Below are 20,522 nucleotides of genomic sequence, written 5' to 3' on the forward strand. Positions count from 1 at the left end.
TTACTTGTTAGGATATAGTAGTATCTTCAAGTAGACTTGGAGAACTAAAAACCACAATTTCAGCTTTTAAAAAAACTTAAATTTAAATAATTACAGGTTTACAGAAGTTACAAAAATAGTTCATACCCTTCATACAGATTCCCAAGTAGGAACATCTTATCACATTTGTTTTATCTATCTACCTACCTATTTTTTTTTGAAAGTTTTTTTTTTAAGATTTATTTATTTATTTATTTATACAAGCACTGGGTACAGTCAGAAGCGTGGGTGGGTGAGAGAATTCACCAGAGCCAGAGTGGAGAGCAGAGCAGGCAGAAGGACCGAAGTACACTGCTGAGGGGAGCAGCGGGCGGCAGGAGAGGTCTGCGCGCCATGTGGGACCCTCCTTCGGTGGCCCGGGAGCAGCTGGGGATCGAACTGGCACCACAGAGTCTGCGGGCAGCTTCGCAACCCAGCGCTCAACCGCTGCGCCACCGGGGAGGCCCCCTACCTATTTTTTTTAAGTGCTTAAGATATCTATTTTCTAAAAACAAGAACACTGTATCACATAAACAAAATACAGTGATCTCAAGCCAGGAAATTAGAATTAATACAAAACTATTAACTTATCTACAGAGCTTTCTAAAACTTTCCATAGTCCTCTAAAGTCCTTCATAGGAAAAGGAAATCTTCCTGTACCCCAGCAACTAATTCACTTGTTGTATTAGTTGCAATGTATTTTGGGAACTCTACTGTAAGGAAAAATTTTGCCTTTCCCCCATTATTTATTTATATTAGTGTCATTTCATAGATTATTGTTTTGTTCAATAGGCTATACTCTGTATCTGTCAATATTTCAGTTGGTCCAGATTTGACCAGTATATAGTTGAAATTCAATTCTCAGATATACTCTATAATACTTCAACATGAGCCTAGTTCCAGAACCTGTATTGGTAACCATTTTGCTGAGAGAGTAATTCATCTCTTGTGGTTTCCTTCAGGTGCAGGAGGGAAGAAACCTCACAATAATTAGGTCTTCAAATAAGATGTCAGTTGTGCAGGATGTTACCTCTTTGAACATTTCAAGAACTCTGGTTTGTTTTGCCTGGAGCACATTCCCTCCTAAGCTACTAGTATATGCTTTCATTGCCCAAATTGTGTCTGTCAGCACTGATCACTTCTCTGCAAAAGTGCATTTCTTCTCTGTGCTTTAGCCAACATGTGAGAATCACCCAGAGGAGCCAACTAAAAGGCTTATTTCCAGGTACCTCCCCCCACCCCAGGATTTTGAATGAATATATCTGTGATATGCTCTAAGAATCAACATTATAAAAATTACCCCATGAGATTCTGAGGCAGGGATTTGAAATGTGAGGAACGCTGCCCAGGTGGTGAGGCATCTATGTACCATCTTAGGTTCATGGTGATGGTAAGAATTTGAGGCTTATGAGGGTTAGGGATGAGAGGAGGCATATATAGCATATGTCTGCTTCTACACTCAGGAGGAAAGTCCTTTCCACAGATTAAATGATATCTACATGCAAAATAAGATTTCTGTCCTGAGCTCCTTCCATAGGCCCTATTTCAGTGATGGATTCCTTGCCTCCCTCCACGCACCTAAGTCAGAAATCTAGGAGTCATTTTGTCTCCTCTCTATTCCTTATATATCATGTGTTTTGTGTTACTGCCTTAAAATTTTATCTAGCTCTTACTCTCCATTCTCATTACCATCTTTGTTTCAGTTCTTATCATCTTTTGCTTGAACTACTGATTAAGTGTTTTAAACTGCTTTCAATTCCAACTTCTGTCCTCCAGATTAGTGTTGCCAGAAGATCTTTAAAAGTGAAAATACAGTCGTTTAATTTCTCATTTTTGAAAACCTTGATGATTCCCAATTATTTGAACTGCAGGAGAAATCTGATTCCTTTGGAATGACACACGAGACTCTTCTGCCCTAATGATCCAGCCCTAATACAACACTCTAGTCCTTCCACCCAATATTTTCTTCACCATATCTCTTCCATCTGGTGAGACTGAGTCCTGGCAACCCCATCTGGTTTGCTCATGTTATTTTTGTTCCTATAATGACCTCCACCTTCTTGTTTATTTAAAAAAAAAAAACCTACTCATCTGTGTGCATTCACCATAAAGATCACCTCCTTTGTGAAGCTCTCCCTGCCTCCAGCCTCCAGCACTGACAATTTCCTTTAAAATTTTGCCATTTTTGGCACGTATCAAAACAACTAGCAACAACAAATGTTGGTGAGGATGTGGTGAAAAAGGAACTCTCCTACCTTGCTGGTGGGTGTGCAAACTGGTCCAACTGCTATGGAAAGCTGTCTGGAGGTTCCTCAGCCTACTAAAAATGGAGCTACCATATGACCCAGCAATTCCATTCCTAGTGATCTACCCAAAGGACACAAAAACACTGATTCAAAAGAATACCTGCACCCCTATGTTTATTGCAGACCTATTTATAAATAGGTAAAACCTGGAAAAAACCAAATGGCCAAAAATAGATGACTGGATCAAGAAGATGTGGTATATATACACAATGGAATCCTATTCAGCAATCAAAAAAGATAAACTCATGCCATTCACAGCAACATGGATGGCGCTAGAAGGAAATATGCTCAGTGAAATAAGTCCGAAGGAAAAGAAAAATATTGGATGGTTTCACTTAATAGGAGGAATATAGGAGAACCAAATAAGACATCGGGGGAAAAATAATAACAATACGAAATACAACACAACAAAACAAAAACTAACAGACAATTATTAACCAGAGTCATCCTGGGGGAGGGGGAAGGTGAAAGAAAGGAAGGAGAGAGGGAGGGGCTCAGGGCACTGTGGTGATTGTGCATGGATGAACTGGTGGAGGAAATTCTATTGGGACTACACCTGAGGGGGGAAAAAAAGCAAACATTGTTTAAAAATGAACAATGATGTTAAATATAAATAAATAAATAAATAAATAAATATAAAAAAGGTCATTGGAAAAAGTTTAAAATTGCCACTTTATTTCTCACGGTACTACAATATTTTGATTCACTTAACTAATTACATGTCTACTAGACTTATCTCTTGATGGCATAACTATATTTTAGTCATCATTTGAATCTCAAATGCCTGCCAGTATACTTGGAGTATAGTTAAGCTGACCACATGACTAGGTTTACACTCGTCGACCTTGCTTAATTATTAGCTTCACCCCTTCTTAACCTCTCAAAGCTGCCTTGTGTGGCAGATAAGTTATATATGGCCATCCTCCAACTAGTACATACTCCATAAATGTTTGACTTGAACGATTCTTAGTTTTCTTTCATTAGCCTCAGCATCCTAGCACTTATTATAACATATATAGTGAGAATTAAAAGAAAAAACTAATTCAGTCGTTGGCTTCACCCCGACTTGACTGCATTTCCTACAGCAACGCAGTACTCAACTTCCTTTCGGACTCGCCGCATGGTTTCGGAATTAATACTCGAGAACGAAAGTTGTCAGAACCATTAATCCTAGAACCGCGGCCCTTTTTCATCTAACTTGTCAAAACCGGCGCAAATCAGTTTGTTATGCCCAAAACAAAAATGGCTCCCTTGGGCGTCTGTGCCCTTCCTCTGCCGACCAATAGAAACCCAGCACTCCGAGCCAGCGTGTCCTCACTTCCGCCTCGCCTTCCTGGGTGCCCTAACTTTGGCGAGTTCGGTCCGTCAGCCTCCGACGCGGAAGGGGTTCCGTGGCCCGGGCGGCGGGGCTCGGAGGCTGCGGGCGGGATGAGCGCGGCGCGCGGCGGAGCGGCACGGACGCTGCGGGTGCCGGGCCGCCACGGCTATGCCGCCGAGTTCTCCCCGTACCTGCCGGGCCGCCTGGCCTGCGCCGCCGCGCAGCACTACGGCATCGCGGGTGAGGCCCGGACGCGCCGCGCCAGCGGGGCGGGGGCGGGTGCCCGCCGAGCCGCAGCTTCTCCCGGCGGGGGAACGCGCTTCCGACAGGAGCCGGCGCCGCAGGTGGACGCCAGGGGGCGGCAGAGCGGCCGCCGCCTCGCGTGACCTCTGTCCGCTGTGGGAGCTGGAGTGGAGCAGTGTCTACACCTTCCCCACTTGCAGTGCGGAGTAGCCTGTGGAAGGGGCTGGGTTTCAGGGCGCACAGACGCCACCGCCACCTGACGCCCCCTGGGTTCACTCTGTCCACCGCCAGTAGAGCTTGCATGGCCCCCTCCCCCGGTCTGACGGGACCTGCAGCACCGGGGAGACGGTCTGCAGCGTCACCCCAGTGTTTGCTCTTTAGCCCAAGTTCCCACTGTTGACCCTCGGCCTGCTGAAGGGAGAAGGGTCCTCCCGAGCGGTCTGGGAGTTTCCCAGCAGTGCCATCAGGGATTTTGTCAAGTTTGACCTCACTTTCTGTTGTCTCATCAGGAAGAAGACGTATATTTGGGGTTCAAATAAGTCTCAGCACATGGAAAGGCCAACTCGCCATTCTTGATTTTATATCCTTGCTACCGTTTATGCACGGAGGTTCTATGAAACAAGTCATTGCATGTCAAATCTCAGTAGATTTTGTTTGGTCCTATAGCAACGTGGGTGGGGTAGTTTCTAAAACTCAGGCGAAGTTTTGCCTTCCCCCCCCACCATTAGCTCTTCGTGCTTGCAATTTACAATATTTGACAACCAGATTTACAGTACTTAAAAAGTTCAATTAGGCTGAAGACTCGTTTATAATATTTTAAATATGTCCCAAAAGAAGTTAATATTTTTAAAAAGGCAGTTAATTTTTTTTTTAGAAGATGTATTTATTTATGCATACAAGAACAGGGGTACAGGCCAGAGATGTGGGGAGTGAGAGGATTCACCAGAGACAGAGCGGGGAACAGAACAGGCAGACTGACTGAAATACACTGCTGAGGGGAGCAGTGGGTGAGACAGGAGAGGTCTGCTGCGCTGTGTGGGTTGCTCCCTGGCCTGCCGGGAATCGAGCTTGTGCTGCGGAGGCTTTGGATTGCTTCGGAGTGCGGTGCTTAACCCCTTGTGCCACCAGGGAGGCCCCTGAAGGCAGTTATATTTAAGTAGAAGTGGTCTGCCCATCCCTATAACAAAACTTTTAAATATGCTGTTTCAATAAAATAGTTCATCTTCTAGAATATTTTGTGTTCAGCACCTGCCACCAAGTATATGGTAAATTCCACCAGGTATTTTGCTTAAAAATCCCCAATTCCATGTACTTTCGATTTACTGGGTGGCAGTGTGAAGTAGTAAAGGAGCATCCTTGAAACCTGTAGATTTGAGTTTTTTCATGTGTGAATAATGATGAAAATACCTCTTGGGGAAGTTTGTGTGCCTGGCACCCTGCACTCAAATACTTCTGCCTTCTGTTTGGGCTGTATCTATTTCCAGTTATAAGTGAGATGATATGTCTAATATTTAATGACCAAAGCACAATTTGGGAAGACAGAAATGGAGAGCACAGTCCTGATCTTTTTATATACATGGTCTCATTAACTGTAGGGAGACATTTGTAGTAGTCAAATTAGCTATTCAGTGCTTGATGCGTCCTTAACCTTAGCTAGCCTCTCCCCAGGTTCAACAACACAATCTGTATTTTTTTTCTCTTTAGGCTGTGGAACCTTGCTCATATTGGATCAAAATGAATCTGGGCTTAGGATTTTTAGAAGGTAAGGTGACTGGTAAACTTGTATATATCCTCTGTTGCTATGAAAACTATTGGAATTAGGTTTTGAATCTTTGTGTTCAATAAGATGCACAGTATGAAACTCATTTTGGCCATAAAATTGGGATTATATCCCTTCTAAAGCATTTGCCTCTTTGAGTCCATTTATAAATTATAATACTTAAACATTAAAAAAGGGAACTTGATGATAAACTGTGTGACATGGCCTGTCTTTGCTTTTTTCTTTACTTATTCAGGAGCTAATTATCCATTTTGGGACTTAGCTAGTGCTTCTTTTCCTTTCTTCTTTACATTGCAGTCATGCCTTGTGTGACTGTTGGACTCATTATCACCCCCATTAGAGTTAGTCAGAAGTAGAGGAAGAAAGGGAAATTCTGTTAGAAAATAACTACTTGCTCATTGCTCATGTGAACAATTTGTAAGAAAAGTTGAAATTATTGATTTCTAAATTAGTATTTTCCAGTGCTTGCTAACCCCTCTTATGAGCCACAAAAAAACAGTGAGCACCCAGGTGAGCACCCAGGTGTGACAGCACACCCTCTTGTAAATCACACCCTATCTCTACTCCGGAGACCTCATTTAACCCGGTTCTGCCTTCTGCTAACTCTACCCCCCGGCTTAATAATTAAGGTTCTTGCGACCTCTCTGAACTTGTTTCTGTATCTGTCAAGTACCTGCTCTACTTATTTCCTATACTGTGAAGATGAAATGAGATGTGTTAGACTATGTAATAAGCTAAAAAACAGAACTGTGAAACTATGATTGTTGTTCAGCTATCATATCTAACTAGATTTTTTTTTGTTTGATTTTTCTGGTGTAGCTTTGACTGGAATGATGGTTTATTTGATGTCACCTGGAGTGAGAACAATGAACATGTCCTGATCACCTGTAGTGGTGATGGCTCTCTGCAGCTCTGGGACACTGCCAAAGCCACAGGGCCACTGCAAGTCTACAAGGAGCATACTCAGGAGGTAGGAAGGGAATCTTTCTGGGATGATTGTTTTTCTCTGGATGAAATCCATTTGAGGGGCCTCCCTGTTGGCACAGGCGGTTGAGCACTGCACTGTGAGGCTGTCCACAGCCTCTGCAGTGCCGGTTCAATCCCGTCCGCCCACGAGAATCCTACATGGTGCAGCAGACCTCTCCTGTCGTGCCCGCTGCTCCCCTCAGCAGTGTATTTCATTCAATCTGCCTGTTCTGCTCCCTGCTCTGTCTCTGGTGAATCCTCTCACCCTCCCGCACATCTGGCCTATACCCCAGCACTTGTATAAATAAAATAAATCTTTAAAAAAAAAAAAAGAAAGCCATTTGAGGGTGGAATCATAAGGGGAAGTTTTCAGGGAACAAGAAGTTTAAGCTTTAGTGTTTATTGTACATGTTAGATGTCACATGTTATTTGACTGTTCAAACATAAAGTACTTTTTAGCCTAAGGAGCTGGGAAAAGAAGAAAAGGTCAGACTTCTCATTAGTCATTAGAAATGCCTGCAGTAGTAAGTGTACTTGGCCCATTTCTTCCAGGAGACCCCTTGCTTTCTTTATGCTGTGAGGCTATGCTGGTCATGCACTGCCTTAAGGTAGAGGTAGGGGGGCTTTTCACAAAGACATAACAAGATTGTCCTTAGGGACTCAGTAAGATTCCTAGAGATTTTCAGAACATATTGGAGCAAGAGCATCAAATGCTGACTCTAAAGCAGAGCCTACTCAAGAAATTCAAAATCTAAATCTAGTTCATTTGTCTAGATTTTGTGTATGTATGTATGGGTAGCATAGAAAATAGTTTGGACTTTAGTCATACTAACGTACTTACATAGTTTTAATGAACATGTTGGTAAAGACATTTTCTTTCGGTGTTTACCTTAATATTTTAAAATTTACCTCACGTTAGCAATAGTCTTCAAACTTGAAAACTTGCAAATTTACTTTCAAGTTTGTGTTTCATGCAGGCTCATAGAAGGCCCTCTGTGAGTGCTACTAGATGCGAGAGTATTGGTCTTTCTAGACATCATTTTATACTTACAGCTAGTAAAAGTCATTATTTATAAGACTGTAACTGAAAGGATAAAAAATTATAATTTCTCTATTGTGAAGGCTCTTTGAATAAATGTAGTTATAAATCTTGTTTTCAGAGAATCACTGAATACTAAGACATCTTTGGTAGAAGAGGAACTTAAATTTTAGGATGTTCAATGCAAGAATCCCCACAGAGCAGCATATCTAAAAACAGACATTTTGGGGAGCCTCATGATTTTTGGCAGCTTCCTAAATCACTTATATTATTAACTTAATTTTTTAAAATGTCTTTCCCTTAAAAGGCTATTGTCTTCTTTTTTTACTTTTATTGCTTATCTATATAAATTCTAGAGTAATAACCAACATATCTTAAAATACTGTATCTACTTTCCTTAAATGAGTACATTGATTTAGTGGTTTTCTTTAAATCAACTTTACATTGTTGCTTCATTTATCCTAAAATAGTAATACTCATGAAATCATAGGATTGATAATTTGTTTAGTTTTTAGTGTATGTTAATATGTTAAATATATAAAGTATATGTTAAAAATATAAAGAATAAAATTAGGAATATATGTAGCAATGAAAATCCTCTCTTGTGCAATCAGCAGTGCGTGTACTACTCAGTGGGAAATCATCTTCTAAAATGTTCCTCATGAATGATCACTAAGTCTTCACTTCATCTCAGTGAAAATGAATTTCGCTATCTTGTGAGAGGACTTATTTAATGACTTTTGGATTGCTTTGATGGTTACAAAATAACTTTTCTGAAGCCCAAAACTACCTTCTATACCAATCAACTGTTGCATCAAATACTTTTCTTTGAATTGGTGAGTTTAAGTCCAGTTTCTGTTGGTTAGGAGAACTCTTGAAAATCATCTGTATGCCCCCTTTAGTTTTCCTTATTCTAGACTGTGCATTTGTAATTCTATCAGCCTCTCCCCAGATTCCATGATCTCTACATCCCTCACCTTCTTGGTAAACTCATTTGGATGTTGCTCTTCAATGTTGCTTTTAATGTTGTATACCTAATTTATTGCAGATATGGGATGATCAGGCTGCACTTTATAGTACTTTGTCACTATGATCTTGAACCTCTCGTTTTAATATTGTTACCCAGCATGGCTGTGCATTTCCACCACCATGTCACAGTGTGGGGTTTCTTTGAGTTCACTAGTGAGCACCTGGGTTTTTGTTATTTGAACTACTATTAAATGAGTATGTAAGTCTATAATTCTGCAACTGGCTATTTTGAACTGAAGACTGCCTTGTTGTTTTGGGGTTGGCAGATGATTATTCTAGATTGCCCTTCTTACTTTGTTTCAAAAACAGTTTTTAATGAGTATTTGTATCAGCATGCCTAGTCAGCTGTGAATGTAATGGAAAACCCAACTAAAAATGGCTTCAATAATCAGAATTTATTATTTCATGCAGCCAAGTATGTGGAAGTAGAATGGGTCCAGGCTTGGTTAATTTGGGGCTTGACAAGCTCTAAAGAGAGGACCCTCGGTCTCCTGCCTTTCTGCTATTACCCTCTGGGGGTGGAGGGAGGGGTTCTTTTACTGTTGTGCTTTTTGTAGATTGAAGTGTCATCTCATCACCTTGCTTGGTCAACGAGAAAAAAAAAATCAACGTCCTTGTGTTGGGACTCCTTATATGAGTGAGAAAAAAACTTCCTCAACACCCTACAGCATAAATCTCAGAGCCTGAGGAGCATTATGTGTCTGGTCCTAACATTGCCACTTGTGAGGGAAGCAAGCCACTCCTCCTGTCTTCACCTAAACAAAAGTCAGCTCTGGGACAGGGAGCAGACAGAGTTTCTTTCCCTAAAGGTCAGAACTGGGGTTTTATAAGCAAGGAAGAAAAGGGATTGACTGTGGGAGAGCCAGCCATCACTGTGTTTTCCAACATTACTCCTTGTCTTTCTCACCACTTGTTTGTGAAAATCAAGCTGCACCAAGCAAGGTGATGAGTAGAGAATGGCAGCAATCTCATAAAGGCCATCCTCCATGAGATTGTTAAGAGAAAGAATTTCTGGTGGTCAGTATTATAAGACCAAATGTTTGACCCTTTTCATTAAAGAAAAATACAGCATTTATTCAAAGTGTCTCTATACCAAATACTTAGAAACACTTGAAAGGATTTAAGATCAAACAAGAGTTTTGACAGGTAATAAACATTTGCTGAATTATATAATAAGTGATTGGGTGTGGCAGATTCCTATTTTTCTTTCACACCATGTTTAGAGAAGCTATTCTTTTTGCTTTTCTGACACACCACATTATGTGTTAGAATAGCAAACAATGAGTCATTTTCTCCCAGTGGAGACAGTTAGTATAAGGATGAACAGCATAGTTTCAGACAGGCTTGAGTTGAGTCGAAGCTCTGTAACTTACCTGCCTTGTGACCTTGGGCAAGCCACTCATTTTTCCTAAAACTTAGTTTCTTTGTTTGTGAACTGAGGATAATAGTAGTCTGTGTCATAGGGTTGCTGTGAGTACTTAGAAAAGAACCAGAACTTAGTAAATATGAGCAATCACTTGTTTTTCTTACATCAGGGTTAGAAAAATGTGAAACAGGTTAGGTATCCTCCAACTACCCATTTTATTATTTGATGACTGAGAAATGTTCAACAATGTTTTCAGATAGTTAGATAAGTAGGTACTGAAGCAAAAAGAAGTTTCAGACCAAAATACATTTTCGGCCTTGTGGAATGAAGATCTTGATGAAAAGAAAAGAAAGAAAAACATGGATATTATCCATATGCGTAGCTTCTAAACTTAGCATCAAAGCAGGAATCAGATTCTTTATAGTGCTTAACTGGTGTCTGTGGAGGCTATTATGTCTTTTGAACCCCATAAAATGCCTTTAGCTTAACCTGCTGCTGAATATATAATAGGGATACAATAGGAATGGGAACATTTGAAAAGATTAAGCAAGATGGAGGAAAAAGAGAGGGTGAATTGAGAATTTTCTTTCTTCATGATTTACAGCACTGTACTCTTTGGAGTGAGTTAAAAGCAACTTTAAAGATGACAGAGTCAATTTAATATCTATTTCCAGATCTAATTGTAGTGTGCTTGTTACCTGTTAAAAAATAGTTAAATTTTATCTTCATTGTCAGTGAGGCTTATCAGTTTGCTGAAGTTATTAAAAATATTTAATCCATTTAAAGTTTTCCATCATTGCTTATCTTATCTTTGAACAACTATTAGTATCTTGTGGAAAAAATGTATTTAACTCTATATTTTATAGTAAAAATGTGTCATATGGTTAAGATTTTATTTATACAAAGAATCTATCATTTACCCTATTTGATAATGACAGTGGCTGAAAAGTTTATGATGATGAATGCCTATAAAAATATATATGCAGAATGGCAGCCAATCATGCATTTAACACCAGTTCGTTCTCTTTAGAAATGCATTTAGGTTGAAAATTGCACAACATATTTGTCAATTAAGGGATATTTTTTCTTTTCTCTCTCCTCCTTCCTCCTTCCCTTTCTTTTCAAAATTGAGAATGCAGTTGAACTTGATATATTTATTTTTCCATATTTAGTCATGCTAGCCATTCATTTGGAGTAGGCTCCTGAGCAATTTAAAATATCAGTTCAAAACTTCAGCCCTGAAATTATAACTGTAAAATTAAAATTATATAGAGAAGCATAGTTTCTAATTATGTGTCAGTTGAATCAATTCAATTCTTTCTTTTTGGATTTTACCACTGATAGGATGCAGTGTCATTTTTCAATCCTCATGTTGTAAAAGCATTCAGTTTTTTTGTTTGTTTTTTGCTTTGTTTAGTATTTTTGAGCTTGGACTTGGAGCTGTCTTTCAGTCTCTACTGCGGGCACATGTGTGTACTAGGCCTGTGCTAGATGCCTCACTGCAGATGCATATTGAATAAGACTCAGGTGCTAACCTCTGGTGAGAGCTCTGGTACATTCAAGCAACTGTTTAATAAAATGTGGTAAATGTTGAAAACCCACGTGTAGAAGATACACAGAGAGGGGAACCAAGTACTATTACAAAAGAGGTGCTATCTGAGCTGAGACTTGGGCAATTAGTAGGAGTTTGCTAGGCAGCCCAAAAGAAAAGAGCATTTCTCATGGGGAAGCACACGACGAAGCTTCAGACTTGTGAGGAGCATGACCTGTTCAGGAGGCCACAAGTTCTTTGTTGTGGCTGGGGCAGAGTGTATGTGGTGGCATGGTCTTCATGTCAAACAATGAGGCTTTTCAGTTTGCTGAAGTTATTGAGAAAGATTTAATTCATTTCATTTCTGATCATTGTTTATAAAAAACTTATCTTTAAACTACATATGAAACTATTAGTATTTTGTGGAGAAAATGTATTTAACAATATACATTTTATAGTAAAGTTGTGCTGTATGCTTAAGGTCTTATTTATTTAAACAGAATTATTTATCCTTTTGGTATTGATGGAAGATACACAGAGATGAGATAGGAGAGGTGGGCAAGGAGCATATCTGGCAGGCCCCGAATGCCTTGCTGGGGATCAAACTTTGTGCTTTGAATGTTTAGGAGAGGGAAGAATTGTGTAGATCTTGAGCCACACATTGTGGGCAGAAAACAGGACAGGATAGACAGGTTTTACCTATTTTCTACTTAATCCACTTTTTTGTATGTTAGGTAGGACTAGACTATAAATTTAGATGTTTGAAATGAAAATGTAAAATAAGAAGAATACTTATTTTTACCCTAAACTTTACTACATATTAGAATTACCTAAAGATTTCCCTATAGATCCAGTATACAACAGTGTTTAAAGTTGCTGCCTTAATAGACATTCGCTTAATGAATAGATATGTATTTTATCTAATATTTAGGGGCTACAGATTCAAAATGTAGATATAAAAAATAAAAGGAATTGAATTTCAGAAAGCAATAATTTATAATAGCAATACACTAAATGGACAACTGCAGTTATTTTCTTAAGAGAACTTGACTCATGGAAGAATAACTTTAATTGCTGTTGCAAAAACATCTGTATGAAGTAGGAAGTGGTTTCAATAACATGAGCAGAGGATGCATTCTAGAAATTTGAGGTGACAATGTAAAAACTCTGAAAGCAATTTAAAGCAACAATTTCAGATGATTAGTCTGAAGCCAACACCTAATGTGGTTGAAATCCTTATCTATGAGGAATTTCAGATGATACCTGAAGAAATATTGCATTCTGCATAAAACTAAAGGAATTGTTTTCAGAAGTATTGTAAACTTTCATATAGCAAAAAGTTTTTTCTACACACACTTCTACTTCACAGCGGGAGTAGCTTAGGGTAACTAAACATAAAATAGAGCATTCATGCAAGGCAATCAATTCCTTGATATAGTAATGCATACTATTCAAAGTGATTACACTATCATTACATCTCAGACTTTTTGCAACTACGAGGTGATGGTGATGGACAGCATGGCCCCTGTTATCAATATTTAAAAAGCAGCCCCACGTCCCTCTATGTGTGTTCTCTTTTTGCATTTTTTCTTTATTTTTAACAGTGCTGTTGTTGCTTCCTAGCTAAACTGGTAAAAGCACAGTGCTCTGGCAATCAAGATGTTTGAAACCTTTAATTTTCTAATGTGAAGAAAACACTGTGTGATGGTTAGAACTCTGATTTACAAACAGGATGGTCACAGATTTTCCTGGCTTGAAGGTTTACACACCTTTCCTGATCAGGTCATCCTAGGAGGTCTAACTTAAGTTTGTTTCAGAGCTAACATAAAAAAATTCTGATTCTGGAGTGATGTGGATAGTCTAACAAGTTCCATCAGATTTCATTTTATCCATCGAATAGCCTCAAGAATTGAACAGTGTGGCATCCATGACAGAACCCGGTATCAGATCATGAATTCCCCTCTCATGAGTGACATCCTTTGCAGCAACACCATCTTTCATGTAGAACTAATCCATAAGTGCTGAGACACGCTCACTCATCCAAATTTTCAGGGTTTGATCTGGCTGATTAAAATCACATCCCTGGGAAATAAATCCAAATTATGCAAGTGAGAATTCATGTGCCCATACAGTATGCTGGTCCATTTGGGAAAATTGCATTAAGGACTCCTATTTCTTCCTGAAAAGTATGGTATGGTTACCCTTCATGAGACGGCTTCATGAAATTCTTATAGAACCAAAGAAGCCTGGAATTGTGTCACACCCATCGTAATCCCAGTGCTTTTAGTAAGAGGGGGCTACCATATGGCTCAAAATGAAACTTCTCTTAAGGACAAACATGCTGCTTTTACTGAGTACTTAAGCCTCCTGCTTGTCAGTTTTTGTCACACTTATTGTTACTGAACACTGTAACCTTCAGAAGGCTATTGAGACTTCAGGATGGTGCAGAGATCCCCACATTTTTGGTTTGGGGATGTTGGATTGCTACCTGGAAAGCCAAACCTTCAGCAGCTTCTCGGTTCCTTTGAAAAAATGTGTAGCTTCCATCATCATGAGACTAGCGAACAGCCACCAACCACAGAAAATCAACTAAATTAATCTCTTCTCCTCATCCTGCTGCTGCTGCAGATTGTTCCAGCTGTGATACTGATGTTCAGGTTCCTTTTTTTTCCTTTGGCTATAATTTTATATAACTTTTTAAAAAAAGGATTAATAAAATTTTCAAAGCTTGTGTGTGTGTGCAAAAATTGAATGAGTCCGTTGGAAAGAGACAGGTATCATTCAGCCTCATGCACACTGCTTTTTCCCTGTTAAAGAGAGTAGAGCAAGTGCTAGCTAATGTCACCAACCATCTGTGGAAGCCTAAATAGAAACATTTAATCTTAAAATTGAATGGGAGAAATCCATTTAAACTGACTTATTATTCTCTTTCTAAAACAGTATATGTGTCCTAGTTCTTTAGTCTGTTAAAGACCCAGATGCAATGGCAGCTCAATCACAGTGAATATCCCTAAGTGCCCAGATTATGTTTATAATACTGATTTCAACTAAGAGGAACAGGAATCTTTGGAGAAAGAGCTGATTTCAGTCCTGGACAGTAAATATACAAGATGAATCTAAGATTGTGTCAGAAAGCTAGAAAAGCATGAAGGGAAACGGGTAATATCAAAAGTTTAGAAGAGGCTCTCATTGGCCAATGATGGTACCATTAGATTGTCCAAAAGAATGACCACAGTGAATTGAAATACTGCCTCTTCCCCATCATCGGCATACGCACATGTATATCTTCAATCATTGCATGGAATTCTAATAATTAGAAAAAACTAGTTTCCATTGAAGATTACTAGGACTACCAACTCACTCTGAAATTGGATAAAGAATCATTTATTTTCCCATTTTTTATCCCTTTCCTGTATGAATTTTATTATGGGAAAATCAAACATTTGTTGCATAAAATTTCTTATAACAGAATGCTAGCTAATAAATGCAGAGACATAACCAAATTAGAAAATCATCATTTAGTATTCCTTAGTGAAATATGAGTCTAGGCAAGGGTTGTCTGTGGATGCTGAAACCATTAATTTAATATTGATAAATCTCTGAACAATCTTAGGATCACTAAAAATGGGTCATCTGAAAATTAGACACCTCCTCGTATAATAGGAAGGGAAAAAAAGGACTGAACTGAATCTAACCATGTGTCTGGCTCTAACTTTCAATTTAAAGGAAATAGGGAGGTAGAAGAAAGACATGAACTATGAGGAACAATTAGCCATATCCAGAATGTAGAACATTCTTAGGGATCAATAACTCTTTCTTCAACAAACAAATATCATGGGAAGGGAGGCTGTGGACAGGAAAAGCAAGTTGGGAGGAGGGGTACTTCCCTGTATTAGAAAAGACTCGAGAGACATCAGAACTGTGTGTAAGATGTGGATATTGTTGGGACCCTGATTCAAATAAACTGAAAAGGCACTTTTGAGATAATGAGTGAAACAGAAATATGGACTAAGTATTAGATGATACTGAGAAACTGTTGCTAATCTTGATGGGTTGTGAAATGACCTTGTGCTTATGTAAAAAAGAAAAATGTCCTTTCCTGCTGGAATATTTTGAGTAAAGTGGCCTGGTGTTAAAATACTCCAGAAATCAGCCAGCCAGCTAGCATTGGGACAAATGAAACAAGATGGACAAAGTGTTGATAATTATAGAAGGTATGTGATGGATACCTGGGGATTTATTATGCTGTTTTTTATGTTTATGCATATTTTAAAATTTATATAATGAAAAAAATTTAAGTTTTACATTAAAAGAAACATGTAGCCTTTTCCAGTAGCTCTGTAATTAAAAGTCAGTGTCCCTTTCCTTTGTATTGATACAGATAAGCATGGACATTCCGGACATAGTTTTTATTTGATGATTTTTAATTAAAAAGACCAACTTAAAAAGGGCAGTACCGTACAGTACATTAGAAATGTACTCTTTGGGAATTGGTTTCAGTAATAAAATTTGTCCTCTCAAACTCTGATTTTGATGAGGTTCAGATTTCATAAAGCAGTACAAAATAATGTTCACTTTTTTTTTTCCTTTTTGCAGTTTCCCAATTAATTCTTTGCCACTGCCAAGAATAAGTTCATAAAATAGGCCTTTCGAGGACCTTGCTTTTAAAGCATAACTACATCTCTTGCTTCTTTTTTCATGCTTGATTTAACCATTTGCCATATCCAACGTTTGAGTAGGAGTAAAGGGGGAAATTGGGACTAGGAAAAAGATGTGAGAGACCAGTGTGATAGGTACTTTCCACGTAGATTCATTTCTCTGTTCCTTCATTCATTCCAAAAACTTTGATTAGCTCTACTGTCTGCAAGGACCTGTACTAGGTCTGGCTGGAAAGATGCACAAGATGAAGAGCATGGTGTTTGCCCTTTTGAGAGCCTTGCTCTCTCTAAGGGAGAAAAGTGTAGGCTGCTGGTTATCTAATTTATAATGTGGTGGGTGCTGTGGATGTACTAAGCACTAAGAGAGGGGAAGGTCTTGTCTGGGGGAAGGCACGGGGCATCCCTGAAAGGAGAGTAGGAATGAGCTATTCAGGTGAAGAGGCCAGAGGAATAGGATTGGAGCAAAGAAAAGTACATGACTGAAGGAAAGAAAACAAAATATGCCTGGAGCAGTTAGTGTTTACAGCAGTTAGTTTACACTAAGATCAGTGGGAAGACATTGATTTTAAACAAATCGCAATGAAATATTTCATGTGTCTAAAATATACATAAAATATAATAAATAAAAGTAATATAATGAACATCACATATTCACCTCTGAGTCTAAGAAATAAACCATTACCTATTCCATTGGTTACTCCCTTCTGATCCTGTCCTTCCTGTCTCCGTCCTTTTTCCTTCCTTTCTACCCAGGACTAGTCACTATCTTGCATTTTCAGTTTATATTTTCTATATTTTCACTATGTAAATATATTCCCCTAAATCATGTATGACTTTGTGTGATTTTGCCCATTGGGAAATAGCAACAGCATGATGAGTCTCAAGCTTAGGAGAAATTATGTACGTACTTGTAACCATGGCCCTTTAGGATCTTGTCTCCTAACTGCTTGACCTCACTCTTAGTCAAACATGCAGGTTTCCTGCTTCAGAGTCTTTCTCTGTTCTTCTTTTAGAAGATTTTCCTCTCAAATCTGCAATGGTGTCTTCTACTGTACTGAGGTCTCTGCTCAGACAAATCTTCCTTGACTCCTCTAGCATGGAATGACCCTCCCTCCGTCTTTGTCATTGTGTCCGTCTCCTTTCTTTGCTTTGTTTTGTTTTATAAGTTTTTCTTTCCAAATCACAACCTGATATTACACATATTTATTTATAACCTGCTAAAGCATTAGATTCTGAGGGATAGAACTTTGTCTTGTCTAGTGTCATATCCCCAGCTGTGTCTATAGAAGGTGCTTCATAAGTACTTGCTGAACACATTAGTGAATTGACTTGGAGTTGGGATATGAAATCCAGTCCTCTCTTTTCAGCTGTTTCCTGAACATCTCTCTGGCTGTAAACTTTTTTCTGACCTTGAGGTTAATGCCCAAACCCTGTTCTTAGTAGACATGTCTATTTGACTATCTTGCTGTCAGTTCAGACTCATTATGTCTAAAATTACACATTATCTTCTTTCCTCCAGTCTTCCAGTTCTGTTAATGCCACCATTACTCAGACCCAAGGCACAAAACCATTGGTGTTATCATGCAATGCTCACTAGTCCTCATCCCTAGGGTACTTTCCATATCTCTTTCTGTCTTTAGGGGAGTTTGTGGTCACTGTTTTCACTCTGCTTTGTACTACAGACATTTAGCCAGCCTTCAAGGCCCCCCTTGAGTCCTTCTCTTTGGGGCATCAAACTGAGTTTCCTTCCTGACATTGCTTTTATCCTTATTTCTGTAGTTCTTTTTTCATTTTTTGAACACAGTTTCTGGCTTGACTAGATCAATATTACTGATTTTTTTTTTTTTAAATTCAGGCTCCAGCATGGTTAAGCATTGCACTAAGCACCAGAGAAAAGGTATCCCATACTTAAGCCACAATAAACCATAAACACTCATATTTCCTAGATAAATGGGGTAGAATTTTAAAATTCAAAATAACCTGTTGGCTGGTCTCATTTAATCATGCATACTAAAGTCCACATCAGTACTACTTTCATATAAATATTTTTATGCACATCTTTTTGAACTTAGCTTGCACTAGTGATCTGTATATAATCTGTTATATAAAATGACAAAATGAAAAATATTTCTATGAATTTTCAAAGGGTTCATTTGAAGTAGTTCACGGAGAGCAGTGAAGCATAGAATAGCAGCATTGGATAACGAAAACTGTTTACCAAGAGATCTGAAAGGATCACCTGGTCTCTACAAGCTTTTTCTAAGAAAGGCCAAATAGGGATATTAATTGAATTTTAATGCTTTCTGATAAACATTGACCTGGCAAGGTTTTTTAGATGACCAACTTCTAATCTGCTTTGACATTTCTTCAGTGTGCTGCAAACAGTGATTTGTTGGTAGGTTTAAAAGTATGTATAATTTGTTTTAGTAAAGAAGGTTTGAAAATATTCTGTAGAATTCTGTTAAAGTACAGTGGAGTTTTATCTGTAAGGAATGAATCTGAAGCAATGGACAAAATAACCTTTCCATTTCTCAGACACCATTTTGGGATTTGTAAGACTTTATTTGATGTTTCAACAAATGGAATTAATTGTTCTAACTGGTTATCACTGTTATAAAGAGATAAAATGTAATATAGAACTTGATTATCTTTTATAGTCTAAATGACCCTTTAAAATGTCTTTAGGTATATAGTGTTGACTGGAGCCAAACCAGAGGTGAACAGCTTGTGATATCTGGCTCATGGGATCAAACTGTGAAACTGGTATGTCAGCTTTGCACTATTTAAAGGCAAATGTTCTCTTTCCCAAAGCTTCCCCTTAACTTTTTTCTTTTCTAGAACATGCTTCTGTAAATTTTCAATTGGATGACTAATTTTCTTTAAAAAATATATTAAAACATTTATTAGAATTAAAAATTTTCTAATCTTTTGTCTGCAAACTAATGATTAACTCAGCATTTTGTCATTTGACCCCTTAAATGCCATCTTGCTTTATGTAAAAATAGACTTTAAAATTTTTTTATGTGTGTATTGCATATGTATATTGCACAAAAATATACATAGTATATATATTATATATGTAAAAGCAGAAATTCGAATTAACCATTAAATATTATTAATCTATTCATTTATTTTTAGTGGGATCCAACTGTTGGAAAGTCTCTGTGCACCTTTAGAGGCCATGAAAGTGTTATTTATAGCACAATCTGGTCTCCCCACATCCCTGGTTGCTTTGCTTCAGCCTCAGGTAAATAATTTGAGTGTTACCCAAAGCAATACTTGTAGTGAATGTTGACCTTGCCTTTCCCAGTAGGTGGCGCCATGTACCTTAGATTCTGAGCTATAAGAGTCTGCATTACTATTCTTGATGCTCTTTAGACTTTTTCATTTTTTTTTTACCAACCTCTAGATAGGAATTAGCCAAGTTTGATTACCTTTCAGTGATTCTAATCATTTGACTTAACATGTTATTTTTTTTTATATAAATAGTACTTTTTTTTTAAAGATTTATTTATTTATTTATACAAGCACTGGGTACAGTTAGAAGCGCGGGAGGGTGAGAGAATTCACCAGAGCTAGAGCGGGGAACAGAACAGGAAGATGGACCGAAATACACTGCTGAGGGGAGCAGCGGGCGGCAGGAGAGTTCTGCCGCCATGTGGGACCTCGCCTGTGGCCAGGGATCGAACCAGCGCTGCAGAGGCTGCGGGCAGCTTCGCAGCCCAGTGCTCAACCGCTTTGCCACCAGGGGAGGCCCAACATGTTAATTTTTTAATGAGGTGTAAGTGGTAGGGAACAAAGAGCAAGTAAGGGTGTTGCAAACCATAGACTCTGAAAGCCCTCTTTAGTTAGCTGGTTATGGGACGTAGAGTGATGGGATGAGTTTCTTCAACAGTTATATGGGGTTTAGTATGTCTGCCTAATGGGGTTTTTGTGAAGATTAAATAAGAGAGTACACATAAAATGTCTAGCATGTAGTCAGCCTCCTTTCCTGATGTTTACGCTCCTTTTGGGGGTTATCTTTAATATGGTGGTACTAAGCTGTAGCCAGGATTTTTTTGGTATTATTTTTCTGATTCTTTGCTTTTGACTTATGTTAATAAGCAATTCTAAGATTAGTACTTATATTTATCTCCTTTATTGTAGAGGAAATTCATTTTATTGAAATTTAACAATTATACTTTACTAGTGGCATAAATATGCACAAATTTGGTTTGCTGGCCCATTTATATTACATATAAAACCTGAACAGCCTAACATATCTAAGT

The 20,522-nt window shown here is 38.5% G+C and overlaps 1 protein-coding gene across 1 annotated transcript in view; it reads left to right on the forward strand.

Moving 5' to 3' along the window:
* The first annotated feature begins 3,673 nt into the window (after window positions 1–3,673).
* PEX7 (peroxisomal biogenesis factor 7) overlaps window positions 3,674–20,522 on the forward strand; it is a 62,357-nt gene continuing 45,508 nt past the window's right edge. Inside the window, exons 1-5 of the mRNA XM_037520454.2 lie at window positions 3,674–3,882; window positions 5,590–5,647; window positions 6,485–6,635; window positions 18,940–19,017; window positions 19,393–19,501. Coding sequence (XP_037376351.1) covers window positions 3,753–3,882; window positions 5,590–5,647; window positions 6,485–6,635; window positions 18,940–19,017; window positions 19,393–19,501 — 526 coding nt within the window. The 5' untranslated portion in view covers window positions 3,674–3,752. The remainder of the gene's footprint in view (window positions 3,883–5,589; window positions 5,648–6,484; window positions 6,636–18,939; window positions 19,018–19,392; window positions 19,502–20,522) is intronic.

Source organism: Talpa occidentalis, unplaced genomic scaffold (assembly GCF_014898055.3).
Source record: "Talpa occidentalis isolate TD23 unplaced genomic scaffold, MPIMG_talOcc4v2.1 talOcc4.2, whole genome shotgun sequence".
Taxonomy (NCBI): Eukaryota; Metazoa; Chordata; class Mammalia; order Eulipotyphla; family Talpidae; genus Talpa; species Talpa occidentalis.